The 25,205-nt window shown below is 47.6% G+C and overlaps 1 protein-coding gene and 1 pseudogene across 3 annotated transcripts; one reads left to right on the top strand and one right to left on the bottom strand.

Moving 5' to 3' along the window:
- The first annotated feature begins 40 nt into the window (after window positions 1–40).
- S100A16 (S100 calcium binding protein A16) lies at window positions 41–6,615 on the top strand. Of its 2 annotated transcripts, none has more exons than XM_081121722.1 (3): window positions 41–340; window positions 5,386–5,563; window positions 5,862–6,615. In XM_081121722.1, the coding sequence occupies exons 2-3, from the start codon at window positions 5,411–5,413 to the stop codon at window positions 6,018–6,020; spliced, it is 312 nt and encodes a 103-aa protein (XP_080977848.1). In that variant the 5' UTR covers window positions 41–340; window positions 5,386–5,410; the 3' UTR covers window positions 6,021–6,615. The 2 variants fall into 2 exon arrangements, with proteins under 2 accessions (XP_080977848.1, XP_080977849.1); XM_081121723.1 differs by lacking the exon at window positions 41–340 and adding an exon at window positions 4,267–4,694.
- Window positions 6,616–13,603: 6,988 nt separating this feature from the next.
- LOC308549345 (high mobility group protein B1 pseudogene) lies at window positions 13,604–14,128 on the bottom strand (annotated as a pseudogene). The gene has a single exon. The product of its transcript is annotated as a high mobility group protein B1 pseudogene (transcript).
- Between the last annotated feature and the right edge of the window lie 11,077 nt (window positions 14,129–25,205).

The following is a 25,205-nucleotide window of genomic DNA, read 5'->3' as shown; positions in this document are numbered from 1 at the left end:
CCTTTCTCCACCTGGTAGGTTCTGTCAGGCCCTGCGGGGCTAGGAGGGTGGGGTTGGGGGAAATGCCAGCTTCTACCACTCCTTCTGGGGTGGGACAGAGGGGTGTTAAAAAAGGTGTGTATCCCTTTAACGAGGGCCCAACCCCAGGGCCAAGTCGAGGGAGCTCAGTCACTACCTCCCCACTGAGCCAGCTCGGCCAGGCAGGGAAGGAGGGAGTGGGACACATTCTGGGAGTGCGGCGGGGAGGAGTTCTGGCTGCGCTAAGCGAGGGTTGCTGCTTGGTGGTGCCAGAGCCCAGGCCCCAGAGCCTTGCTGGAGAGGACGTGAACCGAGGAGGCAGGTGAGCACCCCAGGCCCACCCTGGGAGGTCTGGGACTGTCGGAGAGGCCCCACAGGCTTGGGAGGCCAGGAAAAGGGGCAGTAAAGGGGGCCTGGGGAAGGGGGAGGCCTGCCAGAGACTGGGCAGGGAGGTTTCGTAAATTGTTAACTTTCCCAAAAGACTGGTTTGTGAATGGAGAATTCTGGTGGGATTGGGGACTGGAGAGGCCTTCAGAGGAGTGGGTGGGATGGTGAGACCCCCTCCCCAGTCCAGCAGCTGCCTGAGCTCCTCTCCAGGGGCTGGGCCACTGGGCAGGGTGTTTAGGAGCTTTGCCCGCAGCTGCTCCGATCTTCTCCTAACAGAAAAAGGGCAAATGCGTGCTGATGGAGGTTGGGGGTGGTCGGACCCGGGATACAGGCCTCACTGGCCTCTGGGAACTGTGTCCTGGGAGAGGTAATTGGGTCCAGGAAGAGTCAGGGATGGCCCAGGGAGCCTGAGAGCCTGAGGGGAGGAGAGAGGTGGCTTCTCTCCACTTTGGGACTCTGGAAGGTCCCTGGACGCAGGCCCCATTGTGCTCTGAGAGCTGTTCCTTGGGAGGGCAGATGGGACCTGGAGGAACCTGGGTGACATCCTAGGGGAGCCTGGGAGCTCTGGGATAGGGGCCAGGAGTCTGGGCAGCTTCTCCTCCACCTCAGGACCAAGGCAGGTTCTGGCTTGACTGGCTTTGTTTGTCGGAGCCACCTGCACTATGGGAGCATTCCCCTGCCCAGCCCTGTCCGGGTGGGGGTGAGGGCAGAGGTGCTGGGGGAGGGGGCACTGGAGGTGCTGATGAGTGGGGCTCAGCCTTTCCCCATCCAAGAGTAAAGAGCTCTCTGGGTGCTGGTAAAGCCAGGGGCAGTAGAGTGTACGTGTGTGTGTGTGTGTGTGTGTCCACACTAAACTCCTTCAACTTCACTTGTCTGGAAAAAAATTTAGAGGAGCTACATTCTCCGAAAACACAAGTGGGTGGAAGGTAGATAGGTTACCCAAATAGAGGGGGTCAGGAATGGCAGAATTCTTCACTCCGTGTATATATGTGTGTGAATTAGATGCAGTGAGTCCTGTGAGGGTGGGGAGGGGTGAGGCAGGGGCACTTGTATGAGATAGTAGCCTCTGGAACTGGGAAAAGACCATGAGAAGACAGAGCAGAGACTGGGGCTACTGAGGCTGAAGAGGCTAGTTTGAAACAGCCTTGCAAACTGAGTAAAGCACTACCAGCCCACTTCAGATTGTACCTTCCCTGTACATTGAAGTGAATTAAGGAAATGCATGAGTGAATGAGTGAGAATGAATGAGTCAATGAATGAATGAATGAATGAGCAAATGAATGGTGAATAAATGAGTGAACATATTCGAGGTAGATGAAAGGGACACAGAACATGCCAAATTTAGGCTTGAGAGTGGGCTAGGCTCTAGAGAGGATGGTGTCTAGGAGGGATAGGAATCCAGGGACTTATCCCACCACTTGGAAACAATTTAAGACTCAAGAAGTGTGTGTGGCAGTGGGAGGGGAAGGTGAGTTTTGGAGAATATGGTGGATATTCAGGGCTCCAGACTGAAGAGGATAGAGAGCTGAAGAGATGAGGGATGGTTAGGAGGCACCTGGAGAGGTGGGGCCCAGAACCTGGGGGAGGAAGGGTAGGGCTGGAGTGGCTGAGACCCAGGGGCATGGTGTCAGGGCAATTTGGTCTTTTGGAGAAGTCATCAAGCTGAGGTAAGCAGGCTGGGGATAGGGGCTTCTTGGTTGCTCAGTGATGATTCAGCCAAGGAAAAGACAATCATGAGAGGGCTGAAGGCCCAAGGTGAGGGAGTCCTTTGGAGAACCAGTGGCTTCCCCATTTCCACTTTTTTGGGAAGACTCTAATGTACATGTCTACCTCTCCCCAACTCTCAGGCCAGGATCTACCTATAGCAAAGTCAATGTAGGACTTACCTTCTGACAGGACTAGATGCTGCATACACCCACCCCCCCAATCCTGTGCCTGGAACCATCCAGCCTCCTTGGTGGGAGGATAGGGCGGGCAGGGAGGAGCAGGGGGTGGCTATGACATGGGTGTAGTGGCAGAGCCTGTCTTCCAGCCCCCAGGGGAGGGAGGAAGGGCGGAAGAGGGTAGACACCTGACTATCCCACTGTGACATTCTTTTTTTCAGAAAGGCACTTATCCAGATGTATCTCCAGGGGTATCCATTTGACTAAAAGAAGGTGTGGGTGGGTGACCGGCAGACTATTGGGAGGTTTGGGAACTGAAATGCAGAGCTGCTGAAGCTACCTCTCTGGGGCGATCGCATACCTGACAGCAGGTGGCCAATTGTCACCCAGGTGCTCACCTGGGTCCTTCCTACTTGGCTGTCAGAGGCCCAGTAGGGACTGGGGCATGGTATCAAGGAAGGGCAGGAGGTTCCTCTGGTTAGAGAAACAAGACTCCAAGTGGTAGGAGGGGTGGGTGGGTTTTGGGGAAAGGGGCAAGACCCCCCCAAATGGGTTTCTTTCCATTTCCTCTTCCTATTTCCCACACAGTTCCTCACTCAGGGAACAATGTCTGGGATGATTAAGGGGGGCGGCCTTCTCTGAATTCTCTTGCCACTCACAAAGCTTGGTTAGGAGCAGACTTGGCACAGTCCTTGCTGAAATGCGTACAGCTTTTAGAATCCTGCAGTGCTGTTTCTGTCAGTGGTGGTCAAGGGGGTCTCTGGCCGGAGACAGTACTCTCTGCCCCCTAGTTCTTGTCTTGCTTGTGGGAATGAATTCAATCAAGAGACTACAAACGGCAGCAAAGGGAGGAGAGAATTTATTTGTAGGAAAGAGATACACTCAGATAGGACGTGAGCAGGCAACTCAGCTGGCTGAAGCGGAACCGAGTGCCCCAATATCTGGGAGCTTGGAGGATTTATACCCCTAGGCTGGAATGCCCCTAGGCAAAAATATGTTTAAAAAATAAGGCTCCTGCACCCAGGTGTTATGCCACTGGTTAGACCACACCCTGGAGGGGCTCTGAATCTTTCCTGCTCACATAGGGTCTGCTACCTCCATTATCTATTTTCAGTTGTCACATCTCCCACATATTTCCTCCAAGGCCCAGCTGCCTCTCCCAGTTCATATCTTTCTGTCTGCCTACTCTAACTGTTCCATACTTCATCCTTTTGGCCACAGACCAGGGGAGAGAAGGGAAGGATTCCTGGTCAGAGATGCTGCAGCCTGACTCCTCTCCCTCTCAACTCTCCTTCCTTCCTGTGTCCTGCCTAATCTCATTCTTCTTTACAAAAAAACTTTGCAAAACAACAACAGTAGCGACAGACATTAGGAGGGTGGTCAGGGGCTTTGCACAACTGATATCAGGGCTGGAAGAAGGCAGGGCATTTATAGAACATGTTCCCTGAACAAAGCACTGGGCTGAGCAATACAGGCTAGAAGAGATGCAGAGATTAAAAAAGCAGTGAGCCCTCACTGGTGTGGCTCAGTTGGCTGGGGGTCATCTGGTGCACTGAAAGGTTGCTGCTTCAATTCCTGGTCAGGGCACATGCTCGGGTTTTGGGGGTAGGGTGCCTGTAGGAGGCAGCCTGTCAATGTTGTGCTCTCACACTGATGTTTCTCTCTCCCTTTCCCTTCCTCTCTCTCTAAGATATCAATAAAAATATTAAAAAAAAATAATAATAAAGCAGCGAGGTTGTCTATGCAGGATTAAAAAAAATGATCACAAAGCTTTGTCCTGTGTGGTTCAGAATACACCATGGCTGTGTGTCAGAAACACTCGCCTTGCTTCTGGGAATGTCTGGTATCTGGGGAGATAAGACTCAGGTCAAGGCTGCAGCCACACCAGTTAGTGGGCTCCAGCCAATGCCGAGTGAGAGTCTGTGGGAGCCAGGGGAAGAGGGCATGGAGGGCAGGGGTCAGGGCAGGCTTCCTGTAGGAGGTGCAGTTCTGGCAGGCTTCAGCTAGGCAGAGAGGGCAGGGCAGTGGCACAGAGCAGGACGTCCCCGAGGGGATTAGAGAGCAGGTGGCAGGGGCAGGGACTTGGACTGTGGATGCCTAGGCCCTTATGGTGGCTGTTTACCTTCCCCCACCAGGACCTGATGGGCAGGGTGGCTGCAGCTCATTCCTGGGCTTGGGGGCGGGAGGGGAGGCTCATGTGCCCAGGTTCACTTGGTGGGGGCACTGGGCATGGGCGGCAACTCACAGAGTAGATCCGCCTGTTCCCTTCATATCCTGTTATTCAGAAAACTGTATCCGCTGAGAATGTGAGTGTCTTTTGTCCTGGTGTGAGGGGGTGACTGTGTGGCCTCTGGCTGGCTGCGGCTCTGTCTCCAGCTTCGGCAGAGCCAACTGGCTCCTCTTTAGGTAATGGGGTGAAGGGTTCTTGGATCCTGCTGGGTATTTTGGGGTGGGTATGAGGGAGACTAGGCTAGTGTGGTGTGGCTGGGAGTCTGCAGAATGTCTGACTCAATGAATCAGGACATTGTCCTTTCCCTGGAGCGGCATGGCCTGGGACTCTGGACTCACTCTCCCGGCGCCTGGCCGAAGGGGTTGGGGAGGGCCTAGGTCCCTACCTCCTGCTTTGTTGCCTGGGTCTGGGGTCTCAGGCAATCTTGGTGTCTTGGTAGGGGACCACAGCTCCTGCTCCCCTCCCCCCAGTCCTCTTGGCTCACCCTAGCAGTTCCTAGCTGTATTTGCCCCCAGGGCAGAGGACCTTGGTGAGACAGGTGTGCAGAGGGTGAGGGGATGGGCACTTACTCTCCTCTTCCCACGGGAGCCTCTTGCTCTCTCTGGGACTCTGACAAGCCCAGTGCCTGGGGCTGGGGAAGGGCCAGGAGAACCTGTTAAGGCAGTTGAGCTGGGGAACACCTGGATTAGAAGAGCCGCATAGTACTCATTCCAGGCTCCCCCCTCCCACCTACCCTGTGCCTCCCTTTCCCTGCCTCCTCCTCCGGGAGGACCTGCCAGCTTGGAGGACCCAGGGTCCTGGGTGAGTGTGTGGGAGGAAGTTTGGCCTGTGGGGTGTCTTCTCATCTGCGATTCTCGTGGTGCCCAGGCCCCTCGAGGAGTGAGGCAGTGAGATGGCAGACTGCTACACGGAGCTGGAGAAGGCGGTTGTAGTTCTGGTGGAAAACTTCTACAAATATGTGTCTAAGCACAGCCTGGTCAAGAACAAGATCAGCAAGAGCAGCTTCCGAAAGATGCTTCAGAAAGAGCTCAACCACATGCTGACGGTAAGCCCCCCCCCTCCCCCAAGGGCCTTATCTCTCCCCAGCCCCTGAAGCCCTGTGCTCTCAAGGTGTCCTTCCCCTCTGCAGCCTCTGTTCTTTCAGTTATCCCCAAACCAGGGTCTTGACCCCGCCCAGGTCTCCATCCTCTTGGGGTACCCAGGCCTGAGCCAGTGAGGGCTTTGTTCCTGTTTGCCAAGGGCAGAGGCTGCCCAGGCCAGATCCTGAGCCTCTGCCTAGGGTCCTGCCTGGAGGCTCTGTGGGACTGTCACTCTCAGCATTGCTGACCTGGGTTCCTTTCCAGGACACGGGGAACCGAAAGGCTGCTGACAGGCTCATCCAGAACCTGGACGCCAACCACGATGGACGCATCAGCTTCGACGAGTACTGGACCTTGATAGGAGGCATCACCAGCCCCATCGCCAACCTCATCCGCCAGCAGGAGCAGCAGGGCAGCAGCTAAAGTACCCCCACCGTTCCCTCACGGCACTGCCCCGGTGCCCGCCCCTCATGCTCTTCCCAGCCCCCTGCCCACCCAGGCCCTGTCCTCACTTCTCCCTCCAGACCTTCTGCTGACCGTTGCTGAACAGGGGGTGGGGATGATGTCAGGGCCTCTTTGTGAGCATCTCAGTCTGGGGGTGCCTCTCTCAGGGTCTCAGTCCCTGGAGCCAGCAGGCCCTGGGAGTCCGGGCCTCGGTGAAATTTCAGTGCTGTTTGGGGACCCCCAAGAGTTTCCTCAGTCCATCTACCCTTCCAACATCTGACGTTCCTGCCTAACTCTGAGTCTCTCCTGACCTCTGGAGGTCAGCTCGCTGCTCTAGGTCTTCCTGCTCCTGGCATCAGCAGCGGACACCTCTTCCCTTCCCCTTAGCCTCTCTGCTGGGGAAAGGCTGCCAGGGACTGCCCTCCAGGTGCCTCTGGGTCTGGGAAGAGATAAGCAGGGTTGAGCTCTCTCCTCCTCCTTAGCCCCTGAAGCATGGCAATAAAGGCTGGATTTGAAATTTATGTCCCTCTCACTCAGTCCCTTTGTGATGATCATTAAAACCTTTCCACTCTTGCCCTGGCCGGTGTTTCTCAGTGGTTAGAGCGTCGGCCTGTGCACCAAAGGTTCAGGGGTTCGATTCCCAGTCAAGGGCATGTACCTGGGTTGCAGGTTTGATCCCTGCCCTGCCCTGCCCTGGTCGGGGCATGTGCGGGAGGCAACCAACCCATGCATCTCTCTCGCATCGATGTTTCTTTCTCTCTTTTTCCCTCCCTCCCTCCCCCCCTCCCTCCCTCCCTCTCTCCCTCCCTCTCTCTCTTTCTAAGAAATCAATGGGAAAAATATTCTTGGGTGAGGATTAATTACAACAAAAAACACCTTTCCACTCTTTGGAACCTCCTCAAGCTTGGTGGTCTTTGCCCTGGGCCCCTGGCAGAGCAAGAAAGAAGTAGCGCTCCTAGATCCCAGCCCTGGCCCAGCAGCTCCTTCCCTTCAGCTCCGTGAAGGGCCAAAGGCCACATGTCACCATCTTGAGCCCTCCTGGGCTAGACTAATACTCACTTTCCAGCCACACAGTGTGTCCCATGTAGTCCTTGCTGCAATTCTATGAGAGAGGGACCATGACCCTGTCTTGAGCCATGAGTTGCATGGAGGCCCTGAATGCTCATCAACAGATTCTAATACACAGAGAATTTGGTGGGATGGGAGAGTATGGTGCAAGGAGAGAAGGGTGTGGGAGGCTAGAGTTGGAACTGGGAGAGGGAAAGGAAATCACAGCTTGTAGCTGCTGGAGGGGACAATGCCAGCTTCTCTCTTCTTGCCCTGCTCTTTCACTGATGAAGCCCCTGCCATGGAGAGATGGCCTGTGCTCTGTGAGAAGGCAGAGAAATGGCAGGAAATCCAGCTTACAGAGCTCTGCATCCCTGGTTTTTGACCTGGGATAGTGTACGCCAAGATTATGATTTTTCTAAAGATGCACAGGCACAAACAGTTTTACTGGAATACATTTGCAGATCCTCAACCTTCTAAAATTGACTTGCCTCAGAACAGGTCTGCAGGTAAGGTCACAGGCTGGTGTCTCCCACCTCTTTCACAATAACCTTTCCCCAGGTAAAAATAGAAAGGGTTACTATGCTGCCTTGACTGAATAGTGAAGAAGAACTCATTCACATATTTGGAGGGATATATATCTACATCTATATCTATATCTATCTATATCTATATCTATCTATATCTATATCTATATCTATATCTATATCTATATCTATATCTATATCTATATCTATATCTATATCTATATCTATATCTATATCTATATCTATATCTATATCTATATCTATATCTATATCTATATCTATATCTATCTATATATCTCTATCTATCTATCAATATATATATATATATAAAACACACAATATAATATATATAACATACATATAATGTGGTAAAAAATACATCACAAATTTACCCTCAACACATTTTAAGTGTACATTACAGTATTGTTAACTATGCACAGCCAATCCCTAGAACTTTTTTATCTTGCATGACTGAAACTACCCATTGAACAACATCTCCCCATTTTCCCCTCCCCCTAGTTCCTGGTAACAACCATTCTACTTTATACAAGGAATCATGCAGTATTTGTCCTGTGACTGGCTTATTTCACTTAGCTTAATTTCAAGTTTCATCCATGTTGTCGCATACGACAGAATTTCCTTTTTTTTTTAAAGGCTGAATAATATTTCATTGCATGTGTATGCCATGCTTTCTTCATCCATCCACCTGTCCATGCCATTTGGGTTGCTTCCACACCTTGGCTATTGTGAATAGTGCTGCAACGAACATGGGAGTGTTAATGTCTCTTTGAGATCCTGTTTTCAATTGTTTTGTATATGTACCCAGAAGTGGAATTGCTGGGTCATATGGTGTTATATTTTTGAATTTTTGAGGAACTTCCATACTATTTTTCATAGCGGCTACATCATTTTACATTGTTAACAAGAGTGCACAAGGGTTTCAATTTCTCCACATTCTTGCCAACACTTGTTATTTTCTGTTTTTTGGTAGTGGCCATCCTAATGAGTGTGAGATGATATCTTGTGGTCTTTTGACTTGCAATTTTCTGATGATTAGTGATGTTGAACATCTTTTCATGTGCTTGTTGACCATTTGTATATCTACTTTGGAAAAATGTCTATTCAAGTTCTTTGTCCATTTTTTAACTGGGTTATTTTTTATTTGCTCTTTTTAAATTTTGTTATTGAGTTGTAGGAGTTATTTGTGTATTTTGGATATTAATCCTTTATCTGATATATGGTTTGCAAATATTTTCTTCCATTCTATAGGTTGCCATTTCACTATGTTGGTTGTTTCTTTTATGTAACAAAAGTTTTTTAGTTTGATATAGTCCCATTTGTCTATTTTCCCTTTGTTACTGCTTTAAGTATCATATTTAAGAAATTGCCTTGCCTATTACAATGTCATGAAGATTCCCCCGTTTTCTATTGCTTTAGAGAACAGCAGGGTTATGGGAGATATAGGGTAGGGCTACCTGGGAAAGTTTTGGAGGAGGGATGAGATGAACTAGAATGTAAGCAGAAGAGGGGCAGACCAATCGAGAGAAAAAGGGGTCTTGGAGAATAAGACAGGGATGGCAATCAGGTGCCAAGGCCTTGGTGTGGTGGAGGAGGTGGCTTCTTAAAGCCAAGGTGTGGGGGGTGCCATGGGAAATACCAGAGGCACTGCCTTCTTGCCTCCTCCTTTCCAATGACCAGCTCATTTTCCAGTCCTCCACACTGGATCTGTCTTAGAAGAGGGTGGGAGGGGGAGGGGGAGTGTTGGGTAGGACAACCCCAGCGCTGTTGCTCAGGACCCAGCTCAATGCTTTCTTGAGAGGAAGGGCTATGCTCCTTTCAGTGCCCTGGGACGGGTCTGGAGCTCAGCACTTCCATCCTTCCAAGACTTTAGAACAGCTGGCAGGAAATGAGAGGACGGGTGACCTCAGTTAGAGGCCTGTTTCTAGGAGATTTAAGCTCAAACTTAGAGTGCTGGGGAGGACACTGAATTTTAGTGGAGGTCAGAGAGTCTTAATGGCATTCAGGGCTTGGGCTTCCGGGACTAGAGCCAAATAGGCCCGAGAGAGACAAAAGCTGTCACTGCAGAATCAGGCAGCTTGGCCTGAGGCCTCCCTGGGGAGTGGTGGGGTCAGAGAAGGGTAAGCTTCCTCCCTTACCCAGGAGCCTAGGGACCAGACAGCCTGAGCAAGGCCTGAGCAGAGTAGGGGAGAGAGGGCCAGAAGCAAGTCCCACAGTAGTATTGAGAAGGGTCCCTCTGTCTGGAGTCTCACACTGGCCTGGCCTAGTATTGAAACCACTTGGGACTGAGGTGGTGGGTGCCCAACAAATTGTGCCTGTCAAACCCATCTGGAGCCAGACTTGTCATTCTATAGGGTGAGAACCTGGCTTGTTTTATTGCATTAGTGTAAGAAACCAAAAACTACCTGTGTCAGCTTTTATACTTTCTGTACATTTGGTTTTTTCTTTCCATTTAGATTTCTAGTAATTCCTTTTGAAAAACTAAACAGTCCTTTCTGCTGGTCCAGTGTTAAAGGTTTTAAAAATATTCTCGTTCAATTCTCATTTGGTCCTTCTGACAACCTGTGAAACAAGGATCATGATCCACCTTTTACAGATGAAGATATCAGAGGCGGCGTGACTTAGCCAAGGACACACTGCTGGTGACCAGTAGACCTGTGACTCAGGCCCCATCTTTTGTAAACTGTGTGGGCTGTCCCTTTCTCTTTTCCATTTTGAAGACTGAGAATATTCAAAATGTACTTCTGGTCATGTTTATGTCTTTATTACATAGACATGATTGATTCCGGGCACCAGTGGTATGTCTTGCAATTCAACTCAATTCTGACACAAGCTGCATGGAGATAGTGTGGGATCCCAAGGTTAAGGGCTCAGTCCTACTGAGTCTGCATTCACTTCAGCTGCCAGTCACAAGTCCAGGATGTTACCTGTGCTTCTGACCGACTGGCTACACATCAAAGGTTCCCATGACCCCCTCTTTGGGTTTGATTAATTTGCTAGGGTGGTTCACAGAACTCAGAGAAACATTGGACTTACTAGGTTACTGGTATTATAAAATGATATAACTCAGGAACAGTCAGATGGAAGAGATGATAGGGCAGGGTATGTGGGAAGGGGTGCATGCCTTCCAGGTGTGCCACATCAACCCAAAAGCTCTCTAAACACTGACATTTTTTAAAATGTAGGCTTTATTACATAGACATAATTGATTAAGTCATTGGCCACTGCGGATCATTCAACCTCTTGCCCCCTCTCCCATCCCATGGGAGAGTTCTAACCCTCTAATCACACGGTCGGTTTCTCTGGCAACCGGCCTCCATTGTCAGGTGCTTTCCAAAAGTCACCTCATTAACATGAACTGAGTTATGGTTGAAATGGGTTTGTAATAAATATCATGACACCTTTATTGCTCTTACCACTTAGGAAATTCCAAGGATTTTGAGAGCTGTGTGCCAGAAATGGGACCACTAAATATATATTTCTTATTATACATCACAATAACATAGCATCTGGAGCTTAACATGTCCCAAACTACTACCTTTTGTTTGCCCTCAACCTGCTCCTCCCATGCTTTCCGGCTCTCGGTCACTGACGTCAACTTCATCCTCCCAATGCTCAGGACTGGAACCTGGAGCCTTTTTCAGTTCTGTTAATCTAAAAAAAAAAAGACAAGGTGAGAGGCAACAAGCATTTATTTGAGATCCAAAAGAATAGCTATTTGAGAAGCAGAAACCCCTAAAGTGTTCCCATTAGGGTCTTTTATAAGAATGGGAAGGGGGATGACTACATCAACAGAAGGAAGGCATTTCTTTAGGCGCAGATAGGCTAACACGGTGATACTCACTCTAAAGAATGACTTTAATTTTCAGTCAGGTAACCATAATGTCTTCTTTCCTGTTATCTTTTTGTGAAGATAACAGGAAAACAGACATTTTTTATATATTTATATATCTTTATTGATTTCAGCAAGAGGAAGGGAGAGGGAGAAAAAGATAGAAACATCAATGATGAGAGAGTCATTGATCGGCTGCCCCCTGCACGCCCCCGACTGGGGATTGAGCCTTCAACCCGGGCATGTGCCCTGACAGGGAATTGAACCTCGATCTCCTGGATCCTAGGTTAATGCTCAACCACTGAGCCACGTCCAGCTGGGCCATGATGTACTTTTTAAAGTATAATAATGGATTCCATTTGCTAATCATTTATTTAGGATTTTGTTTCTATAATTATAATTGGGATTGGCTCCAATTTTTCTTTCTGATATGGTACATTCTTTGTGTTAGTATTGTGAAAAATAATATAAATGGAACCACTTTAAATGGTGTAAGCGGCCATCCAAGAGGAACTGCCTTGTAGGCCTTACTCCTCAAACTTGTGGAATTTTAAAACTGGGCAAAATTACCTTTGGACTGGGCCTAAAGCGGCATTGTATCCCAAATAAATATTTGCAAAGATAACAGGGAAGCAGACTTTATGACTACCGACTGAAAATTAAAAACATTCTTTAGGCACTGGCCAAGTAGATCAGTTGGTTAGAGCATCGTCCTGATATGCCAGGTTGTGAGTTCGATCCCCAGTCAAGGCACATACAGGAATCAACCAATGAATGTATAAATAGGTGGAACTACAAATAGATTCTCTCTCTCTCTATATAAAATCAATAAAAAAGAAATAGCCTGGCTAGGCATGGCTCAGCGGTTGAGCATCGACCTAGGATCCAGGAGATTGTGGTTCGATTCCCGATCAGGGCATATGCCTGGGCTCGATCCCCAGTCAGGGGTGTGCAGAAGACAGCCGATCAATGACGACTTTCTCATCATTGATGTTTCTCTCTCTCTCCCTCTCCCTTCCTCTCTCCGAAGTCAATAAAGATATATTAAAAAGAAAGAAAGAAATCACCCTAGCTGGTTTGGCTTAGTGGTTAGAGTATCGGCCTGCGGACTGAAGGGTCCTGGGTTCGATTTGGGCCAAGGGCACGTACCTCGGTTGCAGGCTTGATCCCTGGCCCTGATGGGGGCTCATGCAGGAGGCAACCAATTGATGTGTCTCTCTTACATCAATGTTTCTCTCTCTCTTCCACTCTTTCTGAAAAGCAATGAAAAAAATATCCTCTGGTGAGGATTTAAAAAAAATAATAATAAAAAGAAATAAAAAAATAAAAACATTCCTTGGAATTGGAATCACTACGTTAGCTTATTTGCATCTGTAGAAATGTCTTCCTTCTATTCGTGTAATTGTTTTCTTCCTCTTTCTCATAAATACCCTTTGCCTTCACCTCTTAATCTAAACACCATTTTAGTTTCTGCCTGAATCAGTGATTCTTGAATAGCTATCTATGCTTTTGGATCTCAAATAAATGCTTGTTGTCTCTCACTTTGGCCTTTTATTTTTAGGTTAACAGTATTTAAGGTGATCTACTTAGCGCACAGATTTGGCACACAGATACCAAAAATAGCAGTGGCTTGAATGAAGAAGTTTATTTTTTGTCATGTACTACCTGGAAGTAGGTGGCTTATGGCTGGTTTGGTGGGTGGTGCTGCTCAGCCATCCCCAGTTTGTATAGTCCAAATGTCTCATTCATTTCCCAAGCAGCAAGGTGAAGGAGTGGCATGTTCTCTGTCATTAAGGGCATGAATCAGAAGTTACATACATCATCTGTCTACTTCTTTTGGTCAGAGTTTAGACATGTGGCTACACCTACCTGCAAGAAAGGCTAGGGAGCATGGCCTTTATTTGAACTTAAAAGTAAGGCTTCTTTTGCTATGAGAGACAAAGGGAGGAAAAGTAAGGGAGCAACTAGCAGCCTTTACTACAAATGATATTTTACACCTACTACAAAAAGTAAATTGGCAGTATTTCCTCCTTTTTTTATTTTCTGGAAATTTGTATAAGATCCCCAACCCCCACCCCACCTTGATTTGGTAAACTTGCCCATAAAAACCATCTGGATCTGTTTTTTTTTTTAAATTTTTATATTTTTTGGTATAGATTTATACTACTGATAAGTTTCTCTTTTTTTGCAACATTGGGCTTTCCTTTAGCTCAGTATGCAGCAATATCCTTTCCGTATTTCTCCTTCAGCTTAGCAGCCTTCCTTTCATCAGGCTGCTTGTCATCTGCAGCAGTGTGACTCCACATCTCTCCCAGCTTCTCTGCAGCATCACCAATGGACAGGCCTGGATGCTCTCCTTTGATTTTTTGGGCGTTACTCAGAGCAAAACATGAAAAAGGCAGAAGGAGGCCTCTAGCGTGCATTGAGATCCTTGAACTTGTTTTTTGTTTCCCCTTTAGGAGGGATATAAGTTTTTATTTCTCTTTCATAATGGGCCCTGTCCGCCTTTGCCATGTCTACAAATTTTCCTTTCTCTTTAACAAGCATGGTCTTCCCCCTCTCTGAGCACTTCTTAGAAAACTCTGAGAAGCTGACTGGAGCATCTGGGAGCTTCTTTTTGTGCCCCTCTAGCAAGCTGGCACAAAGAAAGCATATGATGACATTTTTGCCTCTTGGCTTCCTAGTGTGAATGAAAAAGGGGCCACATTCTAAACCTGACAAGCTCAGGGGAGGCCTGTGTGGTGGCCATACAAACTCAGAGACCAAAAGTAGCAACATAGGAAGGTCTAAAATGAAAACTTTCTAACTAAAAGCAGTTCTTGGCCGGTAGTCATGTCCTAGGGCAGGCAGTGTTTTTCCCTATCAAAGGTCAATCTTCGCTTTAACTGAGCCTGTCATCTTTTCGCCTCTAAGATAACATACCTGATAACATGCCTGTGGAATAACAAATCCCCCCTCCCCACCCCAGCTTCAGAGCACAACCACCGCCCCAGGGTGGAGACCACAAATCCCCTCATTGCTATTGAGTTAACTGTTGACTGTTAACTCTCCTGTACTCACCTGTGTAAAAGGAGTGTGTGCCCATTTGTTTTACTTTTTATCCCAGCAGTTGTCGTCAGTTTGGCTCAAATAAACTCATAAAAATTCTCTGCAGGCTTGAATGTTACTCACACTGACATTAGGATCTCCTTTGCCCAGTGTGGTCGCCCAGGGCCCCGCCGTCTTGCGCATGCGCGGGCGCGGTCTCCGTGGAGCTCAGTGTCCTGCTTGATCAGTTTCTTTCTTTTTTTTTCTGATCATGTTCTTTAATGGTTATAGGTCTTCACATTTTCTCTCTCTTCATTAATGTTGGCAAGTTATATATATATTTCTGCGAAACTGCCTAGTTTATGTAATTTTTTAAGTTTCAAACTCAGTTTTATTTGGGAAATCTAGTCAATTTGGTTTAAGGCTGTGAACATCCAAAGTAATTTCGCTTTTCCCAAGTGCCCCAGTAATACCGGAGAAAGTGGGGCTCCTCTTCCCCACTGAGTGCTGCTGGGGGTGGACTTCTTATGATAAGAGGACCCCCCATTCTGGTATCACCAGGGCTAATACCAATTTAGCAGCAATATTTTTTTTCAACCCTCACCCAAGGACATGTTTTCATTCATTTTAGGGAGAGAGAGAGAGAAACATCAATGTAAGAGAGAAACATCGATTGGCGGCCTTCCTTACATACCCTGACCAGGGATCTGCCCTGACTGGGAATTGAACCCTCAACCCTTTGGTGCACCATTTTTATGTTAATTTTTATTTGGGGATTTTCTGACCCATGCTTGTCATGTAAACTAAAATCTCAAATCTGCTTGAAGGCAGGGCATGGTCAAAATTTCTCCAGGAAAATGATTTTTCCCATTCAGATCCAAGGCCAAGATATACAAATTTCCTGTAGTCTCACTTTGCTGGTGGGTGATTTTTCTTTTAACCCATTCTTTCACCAGTGAAGTCATCCTTTGAAGGTAAAGACCCTCATGTAGGAACTTTCCAATTCCTAGCTACTTGCAGAAATAAAGACTCATCTCTTTTCAATTGGTCCTTAAAAACTGAAGCCCCTTGTTTCCTGAGACTACAGACCACCCTGTCCCAGGGACAGCTGCAGCATTAACTCACGCTTCCTTGATTTTTAGTGCCTGCTTTGCTTTGAGGAAATCTGAAGATTTTCTTTATTTTCTTTTGAGCTAAGCTACGAATTAAAAAGAATTGACTGTCATGTTTTAACCAGATGGAAATGGAAATAATTTCTTTTCCTTAATACAACAACTTTGTTGGAATATGTCTTGCTTTTGATCATTCTGGATCGTTTTCTTCCTTGGAATATGGTGTGTCTGCCAGGGCTATTGCAGGTATTTTATTCTTTTTGCTTTGTTCTCTGTTTCAGAAATACCAGTTACATGTTGGCTGGATTTTTCTGGTTTCCACATTTCTTATTTTTTCCATAATGATATTTTCATTTTTGTGCTTTTCTGTTTCATTTTTATGACTTTCTTATTCCTATTTATGATGTTCCTGATTTTGTTTTCCATTGTGTTTATTCTACTTTAAAATATGGCCCTCAGTCCTGGCTGGGTAGCTCAGCTGGTTAGAGTATCACCCTGATACACCAAGGTTGCTAGTTTGATCCCCAGTCAGGGCACATACAAGAATCAACCAACAGCCTGGCTGGCGTGGCTCAGAGGTTGAGCATCGACCTAGGATCCAGGAGATTGAGGTTCGATTCCCTGTCAGGGAACATGCCCGGGTTGTGCGCTCGATCTCCAGTAAGGGTGTGCAGGAGGCAGCTGATCAACGACTCTCTCATCATTGATGTTTCTCTCTCTCTCACTCTCTCTCCCAAATTAATAAAAACATATTTTTAAAAAATCAACCAATAAATGCATAAATGAGTGGTACAACAAATCAATGTTTCTCTCTCTCCCTCTCTCTATTAAAAAAAAAGGCCTTCATCTATTTAATGTTTTAATTTTTTTAAATTTCTTTTCTAAAGTCTTCTGACTCTCTCTCCATCTTATTTTGCTATATAATCATATTTTCTTTGACTCGTTGTTTCTCTTTTTAAAAAACAGGTTGTGTTAATGAACTTTTTTTAAGATTATTTTTTCTGATTATTATTTACTTTGAACGGAGCTAGTTATGACCTGAAGGATGGTATGCTGTGGCATGGCATGGGAGGGTAGTGGGCTCAGTGGTACCTGGGAAGGTATGGAGAGGCATAGCTCCTCTCAACTCCTGGCACTCGAGAGGTAGGGTCTTATCATAGCAAAACTTGGTGGCATGTGGTCTGACATTCTGATTCCTCTCCTGCTTCACCCCAGTTTACTGTGGTAGCATCTTTGAATAGGACACCATGTCACAAGGCAATAGGAATGTCATGCCAGCATGGTTTCTTCCTGGTACCCCTTCCCTGTTGTCCCTGAGGTGTCAAACTAGGTCTCCATAGGGCAGTCTCGCTTCAGCTTGCTCTCAGCCTCAAATATTATTGCTTTAAATGAGAAGCACATGGGATACCCATTTTGGGGGGTTCTGCCCAAGGGTCTGGGCATCATGCCTCTGCTGTCATGTAATGCCCTTGCTTAGATCCACACGTAACTATATTTGGCAGGTGTCCTTCATGATTTGTGGCTTGGAGTTATACCATTTTCATTAAACATAGTCTTTTTCCCTCTCTACATTTTCTTTTGATATTCTTAGTGAGGTTTCAGAGTGGAGAAATGAAAAAAATACCTCTATTCTGCCATCTTTTTTTTTTTTGGTAAATCCTCACCCGAGGATATTTTTTCCATTGATTTTTAGGGAGAGTGGAAGGGATGGAGGAAGGGGGGGAGAGAAAGAGAAACATCAATATGAGAGAGACACACTGATTGTTGCCTCCGAAATTGGGCCCGACTGGGGCCAGGGACTGAACCTGCAACGCAGGTGCGTGCTCTTGACCGGGAATTGAACCCTCCATCCTACCCCGGCCAGAGCTACTCTGCCATCTTTCACTGAGCGTTTCCAGAGTCATCTTTAAGACCTAAATTAGATTGTGTCATTCCATTACTTAAAATCCTCTAATGGCTTCTGGCTGTAATTAGAATAAAACCCAGACTCCTTATACGGGCCTATAGGCCTCTGCATGATTTGACCCCTCCTGACCCTGCAATTTCGTCTTACGCCATCTCTCTCTCGCCTTTCATGCCCCACCCACATGGCTCTTCTTCCACTACTTTCGCACCCCGACTCCTTCGCATCTTTGGGCTGCTGCCCGAAATGCTCATCTGAGTGGGTCACTCCTTATCTCGGGCCTCAGATGGAAGGTCTCCTCAGCAAGCCCTTTTTAGGGCACCCTGCCCAGGTGGTGATTCTCAACCATCGTGCCCATCTGTTTCCATTTATAACACGCACTACAGCCTGTAATTATACATTTATTCCCTGTCTTCCCACTTGATTACATGCTCTACCAGGGCAGAGAATGTATTTATTTTATTCACCAGAGTGTCTCCGGGGCCTAGCGCCATGTCAATGCCTAATAAACATTTGTTGAGTATATGAACGAAGAATGGATTGGAGAGTCGTATCTTGAGAGCCACTTTGAAGAGTTTAATTGATGAGGTGGGCAGCAGAGAGAGCCAGGGCTTTGAGCAAGTGACTGACAAAATGGACAGCTCTGATCAGAACGGTTGAGGAGGGAGAGACGAGTCCAGAGGAGACTGGTGAGGGGGCTGCAGTGTCAAGACAGCTGGGACGAGGCAGTGGCGACAGGCGCAGAGAGGAAGGGTCTGTTTGGCTAGGCGAAGCTGCGAGGGAAACTCAGCACTGGTCAGGCTGCTCGGCCAGATCTGGGGTTCCGCAGAGCAAGGGGGAGACGACGTGGATTAGGGCTGCACGGCGGGGGGAGCAGGGAGAGCTCGGTGCTGGAAGGATGGGGCCCATTCAAACCCTTTGTGCAGACTCAAACCCTTTGGTTTTAGTGCTCTAACCTGAGGGGATGCTGCTGCTGTGAGACAGGCAGAGGGGGAAAGGAGCCAGAGAGAAGCAATCAAGAGAGAAAAGAGTAGAAAATAGGCGCCCAGCAGGGTTAGGGAGAGGAGGAGGAGCCAGGCCAGTGGCCAGAGAAGAAACTTTGGGTGAGGGAGTCGCTGTCAGGGTGATTGACGAGTGGCTCTGTAACCAGGCCAACCGGAGTTCCAATCCTGGCTCTGCACTTAATTCCTTATGTTTCTGTTTCCTGATCTATTAATCACAGACATTGCCCACGTTATAAGGCGGTTAGGAGGATTAAGTTAGGCAACACAAACAGAGTACTTAGAACAATGTCTACGCAGAGTAAACTCAGTAAACTTTAGTTTCTTCTCTTACCTGTCTGCTGCCCTCTTCCCTGTTTGGAAGATGTTTATCTGCCCAGAACACTGGGCAGGTTCAGAAAGTCATTTTTTATCGCTGCACTTAGGGATGATCTTGTTCTGAGAGACTAATTCTTGTCATTCTTACGGCTGCACGGTAATGCCAAACTTTCCAGAAATCAGCTCAATTTCTTGCCAGAAGGAAAGTCCCTTGGAGCATCTAAATGCAAACCAGAAGCTGGTTGGTGAATAGAGAGCTGGGGTGCCTGGAAGTGAAGGGTCTGAAAGGGTTGGTTGCACAAGTAAGCTGGGGGTGACCACCAGTGTGTCTACACCACGTGGGGCATTGATTTCCTGATCTATGAAATGGGGTATGGAGAGGCACTGAACTAGATCAGCCTGGGTTGTCACCAAGCTCCACTATTTTTGAAGCTGGACCTAGGTGTTTTGCCAATTACTATAACAGGAAAAACATGATCATTTCCAAGGTGGGAGAAAGAATGAAGCAAATAAACAGACTTTTCTCAATTTGAAGGTTTCTTTATTATTTTTTCCTTAAATAGTTAGCACAACATTAGCAGATGACAACACAAGGGCTCAAAGGACAAGTGAATATTGACCGAGAAAGCAGGGGTCAACTATTTCCCGTGTTTTAGTGGCTGTGTGAGGCTTGGTCGTGGTTTAATGTTGCTGATGCGGCGGACTGCCTCGGCTCAGCAGGGGTGCTGGTTCTTGCTGTGCGTCACAGTTTCCTCTTCTGTGTATCTAATAACATACATCGAGTACTCACCATGTACTTTGCTTGTGTTATCTCATTTGATCTGGGAGGCGAATGATAGTATCAGTTACAGAAGAGCAAACTGATGCTTAGAGGGAGGTTCAGTAATGTTTGTAAGGTCACTCGGCGAGTGGTGCAACTGCGGGAACTTGCTTTCTTCTTTTGGTGAGAGACTCTTGACCATAGGTCTGAGGACATGACACACGCAGGTCAATCACAGCAGCCAGACTTCCTAGAGACAGGGATTGGGCACGGCTGAGTACATGAACCAAGCAGGGCCAATCAAGGCTCTTCCTGGGGTGTATGAACACTGGGTTTATAAAGCTGGAACAGTCTGTGACCATGTTTCTCATTACATAGAGAGGTCCTGCTACAGTAAGAGTAAAGCCCACGTGCAAAGAGAGACAGTGGTGAGAGCAGGGTGGATACATGGATGGTGCTGAGTTCCCTGTTCTAGTCCCCAAGGCTGTGTTCATTGATCCTGCAAAGTGACTTTACCAGTTATGTAACTCATGCATCCCTTTTTTCTTCAGTGGGCTTTCATTGACCTCCTGTCTCTTACCGCTGAAAGATCTTGATTAATACAACTAGAACATGGGAGAGTCAAGATTCAAGTTCAGAATCCAACATCTTAACTTCTCTGCAGTAACTATTTCCTAGTATTACACATTGATCTCTTAAAATGTCACTTTAAACTACTTCCTCGTGAATAACACCCTATAATTTTTACAATCACTGCTCACTCTCCTGAGTCACCTTTCTTTTCCTGAAGCCAGCCTTAGTCCCTTTCTGAGATTTATGAAGTTCCCTGGGTTCATCAGGACACATCAGAACATATCTCTCAAGCTGAGTGTTTCTGAGACAATGGTTAATCACTCTGTTTTATATTAATTCCTGTTAGCACCAGTTTCACCAAGTGATATTTTCCATTCTTGGCCCTCCATTCTAGCAGATAGCAGAGCCCAGCTTTGGACCCAAGTGTGCCTGACACCCAGGCCTGAGTGTTTGTTGGGACAGCAGCTGGCCTCCAGGCTGTGGGAGGCTGTGAGGAGTCTGCAGGCTGGGGTAAAAGTGTCCCCGGCTCATGAGTCAGGTGTCAGATCTCAGGAACCACCAACCTCTGTTCACTGAGTCCCTGTGAGGAGTTGTGGGTTGGAGAGAAAAGTCCCCAAACCTGAGGTCTAGCAGCACAGGGGCTGGCCCAGAGTGGCTGTGCTCCTGTGAGCCTGCTTTCATGAGGACACAAATGGTGGTGCGGGTGGCCAGATGTTGGGGGTACAACAAATGGTTTGTTCTTGACCAGATTCCATGAGAAATGATGCTAGTTAATGGTGTAGATGGGAAAAGAAGGGCCAATAAGAGGAGGCTGAGTATTAGGGTTTCTGAGGGTGCTGATCGTTCACACTCCTCTTTGAGTTCTGATAAACTCTCCAAATCTCAGCTGTGAACCAGAGAATGTAATTTGGAGCTGGAGCCAAAAAGATCTTTATATTGTAATCTTGCTGCTTCCTGAACTGACTTCCCCCATGCCATCACAGAAAGCAGCTGCCTAACTGTACCCTGCCCTGTGGGGTGATGGGGTCACCTGGGAGGTGAGGAGGGGGAGCAGCAGGCTGGTTCAGAAGGAGAAAGCCGCAACCTAGAAGGAGCTGAGCCTCACCCCTCGTCCTTCAGAGGAGGGAGGGGTGATGGAGAGGGGAGTGGACTGGCTCCTCCCTCAGAAGAGCCCTTCCTAGGAGGGGGGTGTTAAATTGCCCCCTCCCAAAATCACGCCATTGGCAAGAAGGAAGCTTCTGGTGCCACTGGAGACAGCTGGGTCCATAGAGTATAGCAAGTGAGCTTTTAGAAGGTTCAGGGGTGGGGGTAGAGAATTTAGGGCCTGTGCCTGGAAATGTGGTATTGAAGGGAGGAGAGAGGATGGTGGCGATGGTGATAGCACTGGTGCCCCCCTCTGGTCATTCACCAAACACCCGCTCTGTGTCAAGCACCAGGGACAGTGGAAATTAACAATACTCGGTCTGTTTTCCAGCAGCCCAGCCTAGTGGAGGAGACACGTTGTCACAATTAAACTTAAAATTAAAAAAAAATGTTTCAATAACAGTTGACAGTCAACATTATTTTATATTAGTTTCAGGTGTATATTAGTTTCAGTGGCTAGGCATCCATATAACTCACAAAGTGGTCCCCCACCCATGACTCCAACACCACCACACGCAATTATTACAATACCATCGACTACATTCCCTACGCTCCACTCCACATCCCTATGACCACCCTGCAGCTAAGAATTTGTACCTATCAGTCCCCCCGTCCACCTAGCGCCCCCCACCCACATCGGCAACCATCAGTCTGCTCTGTATCTATGAGTCTACAATTAAACTTAAAAGATATTGTTATAGGGTGATGGAGAAAGGAGCTTAAAAAAATACATAGGAGAAATACTTAACTGTGTGTGTGTGCATGCTTGTATGCACACTCAGGTTTTCTAGTATATGGGAGACTGGGAAGTAGGTTTAGGGATGCTGTACAGAGGAGATGATATATGAGCTGAGTTTAAAAGGTGGTTAGGAGATTGACGGGGGGACAAACTGAGGAAGGGCTTTCCAAGAGAATGAATGGCATAGGCAGGGCTCAGAGGTATGGAGGGGCCTGGCATGTGCATTAGTGAAGTTTCATACCTGGAAAGTTGGGCCATGTCCGGTAGTCTTCTCCTGAAAGTTATGGGGGTTCAATCAATGTTTTCACCTGGGGGATGATGTGCTCAAGTTTGAATTTTAAGAAGATCACCCTGGTGGCAGAGCTGAGAAGGGGTCAGAGTGGGGGACAAGGTTAGAGTAGGGAGGAGAGTCCAGATGTATTTGCAGTATCCAGGGTCAAGATGCTGCTGCAGAATTGCAGGCAGTGTGGGACAGAGCTGAGTGGTATGTAGGAGGCAGGAAGACACATCTACTGATCGGATATCTGGGCAGCGGTGAGGGGGAAGCAGGATGCTAGGAGGACAGCCAAGTTTCTGGTTTGGATCATTGGGTGGATGGTGGTGTGTTAATTGTGGCACAAAGGAGGGCTAAGGAAGATGGGAGATCTGAGGATGGTTTCTTTTAAGCTTATTTTAAATCCAGGCCAGAGTGCAATTAGAGGCAAGAGGAAAAGGGATCCTCGAAGGTGACAGACCAGAGCAAGCAGAGGAGATGGGCTCCTGAGCACCAGGGGAAGTTGAAGAATGAGACTGAGTGGCTGGGTAAGGAGAGGATGGCAGAGAGACCAAGGCTGGCCTGAGGAGGAATCATAAAGTTAGGGATTCTCAATGATTGGAGCGATAGAGGAGGTTTACCTGTGTTGCCTCATAAGTTGTGTGAACTCAGGCAAACTTCTCTGAGCCTCAGTTTTTCCTTCTGTAAAGTGGGGTGAGATTGTAGCAGCTTCCTGGGGTGGTTGTGTGAATTGAAGGGGAAAATATATGGAAATCACCTAACACACAGTAGGTGCTCCATGTCACATGCACAAACCCATCATATACAGCAAATCCAGAATGACCCAGATTCACTGTTTAAACACTTTCATGCCGATCATGCTATCAGGGGATAGTTAGATAAACTATTTGATGCAGATTTTTAAGAGAAAATGTTTCAAAGCATATTTTTTAAGGGCAGAGGGATAATCAAAGAGATCCTTGTCATGAAACATTTAAGCTCAGGGGTGTGGTGCAACTCACTGAAGGTGGCATGGTGAGTCAGAGGGAGAACCAGGCCTTAAACCTGGGGCCCCAAACAGTGAGGCCATTTCCCTTTGCACCTAACTGCCTCAGAGAAGGGGTTTGGTGGGCAGTGTTTGGCCCCTGACTTCTGCCACCTACTTCTCTTCTGCCCCTATCCTGAGGCTTTTAAAATAGCTTCCAGGCATTTGGGTTACTTCTAGAAATCCACCTGGGCTGCTCCACAGGGACTGTCCAGGAAACACCTTATATGTGAGGCAGATGCGAGGGGTGTGGGTGTGAGAAGGCTCCTTGGAGGTGAATCACCACTGCCTCCTGCAGCGTGAGTCAAGTGCAGGGCATGGCAGGGCTGGCCCACAGGAACTAGAGGAAGGAAAAAGGAACAGGGAGAGACCAGCCTGTAATGACATGTCCCTACCACCAGGGGGCATGAACCAGACGGGCAAACCCCATCGGCTGCTGGTGGAAAATCGTGTGTGGGGTGTGTGTGTGTGTGTGACAGAATGTGAGGAACCAGCTTCTTAGGCTCCGCAGAGGCAAAGTCATTGCCAGAAATGTGCCCATTGCCTGTCTCTTCCTTCATAGAGAAGTGAAAAATCCAGAGGGGCATTGGATTCTAGGGTTGGTTCTAGCCAACCTTCCTGTTCTGCCTAGGGGCAGGGAGTGGCTCGAGATCACACAGCAAGTTAGTGGCAAATTAATCACCAGTCTTAGTCACGTGGCCACTTGATGGGCACTCTCTGGCCTCAGTTTCTAGGTTAGGGACAGGTCTCTAGGTGGGGCCTTAGGAATCCGTGGTTCTGCTCCTCTCTCTCTCTCTCTCTCTCTCTCTCTCTCTCTCTCTCTCTCTCTCTCTCTCTCTCTCTCTCTCTCCTCTCCTCTCCTTATTTCCTTCTCCCTCACATTTTCTTTGTTTCGGTAGCTATTTTTCTCTGATCTTTTCTTCCACTTTCCATCTGACCGCCTCTGTGTTTCTCCTTCTTGTCTCCATCTCTCCCGGATGGGGAATTTGCTCATTGGGCCCCTGGAGTGAGATGTTTCCTGCAGTCTTTCCTCAGGGACTTGTAGCTCTCTGGAGCTCTGTTTTCCATCCCAGTGTCTCAGTTCCACCCCTGGGAACCAGAAAAGAAGTTATGACTTGGTAGCATAACTTGGGGAGGTGAGAAGGCCTTCTGCCTTCTGAATACTACCCCTAGTGACCCTCTTCCCCGTTGCCACTCAGTAAGCATAAACACTGGTTGGCACCTGGTGTGGGAGAAACCCTTTGCTCACGCAGAAATGAGTAAGACCCAGTTCCTGCCCAGTGAGCTCACCATGGGGGGTGGTGAGGGCAAGAGAAGACGAGTGATTCAATCTAGAGAAGAATGCTCTACGTACACAAGAACAAAAGGAGTGCTTTGTATGGGACAGAGCAGGTAGAAATGGAATCTGGTCGGGCCTGGGGAAGGCTCTATGAAGTAGGTGGCATATAATTTGCCTTTGAAGGATAGGTGGAATTTCAACAGGGCCCCTCTGCACATTCCGATCAGAGGGATCAACATAAGCAAAGGATTTTGGCCATATCAGGTGCAGTATCCATGCATTTAAGTCACAATGAGAAAGGCAGTTAGAGTACATGCAGGGGAGAGTAGAAAGCAGGTGAGGACCAGAGCCTGAGCACCTCACTGCTGGGCTTCATAGAAGAGCTGGGGGGACACCACTGCAATTTCTGAGCAGAAGAGGCATCTGCTAAAGTCCTCAATTAAAATGAAGAACCGCTGAGAAAAACAATGCAGTGCACCTGTTGATGAGCACAAAAGGGTCAGGAGGCTTGGGTTAGAAATAGAGGCAAAGCTTTATTCAAGGGTCTTAGGATTTGCAAATCAAAAACACAACTAGGCAATAACCTG

This window comes from Miniopterus schreibersii, assembly GCF_964146895.1.
Source record: "Miniopterus schreibersii genome assembly, chromosome: 19".
NCBI classification, from domain to species: domain Eukaryota; kingdom Metazoa; phylum Chordata; class Mammalia; order Chiroptera; family Miniopteridae; genus Miniopterus; species Miniopterus schreibersii.
This window is presented reverse-complemented; position numbering and strand designations above follow the sequence as displayed.

Excerpts from the sequence above, each read along its gene's own strand:
- S100A16 (XM_081121722.1), top strand. The coding sequence starts at position 5,411 with ATGGCAGACTGCTACACGGAGCTGGAGAAGGCGGTTGTAGTTCTGGTG. Across the intron at positions 5,564-5,861 it reads AGCTCAACCACATGCTGACG|GACACGGGGAACCGAAAGGC; the intron begins GTAAGCCCCCCC and ends GTTCCTTTCCAG.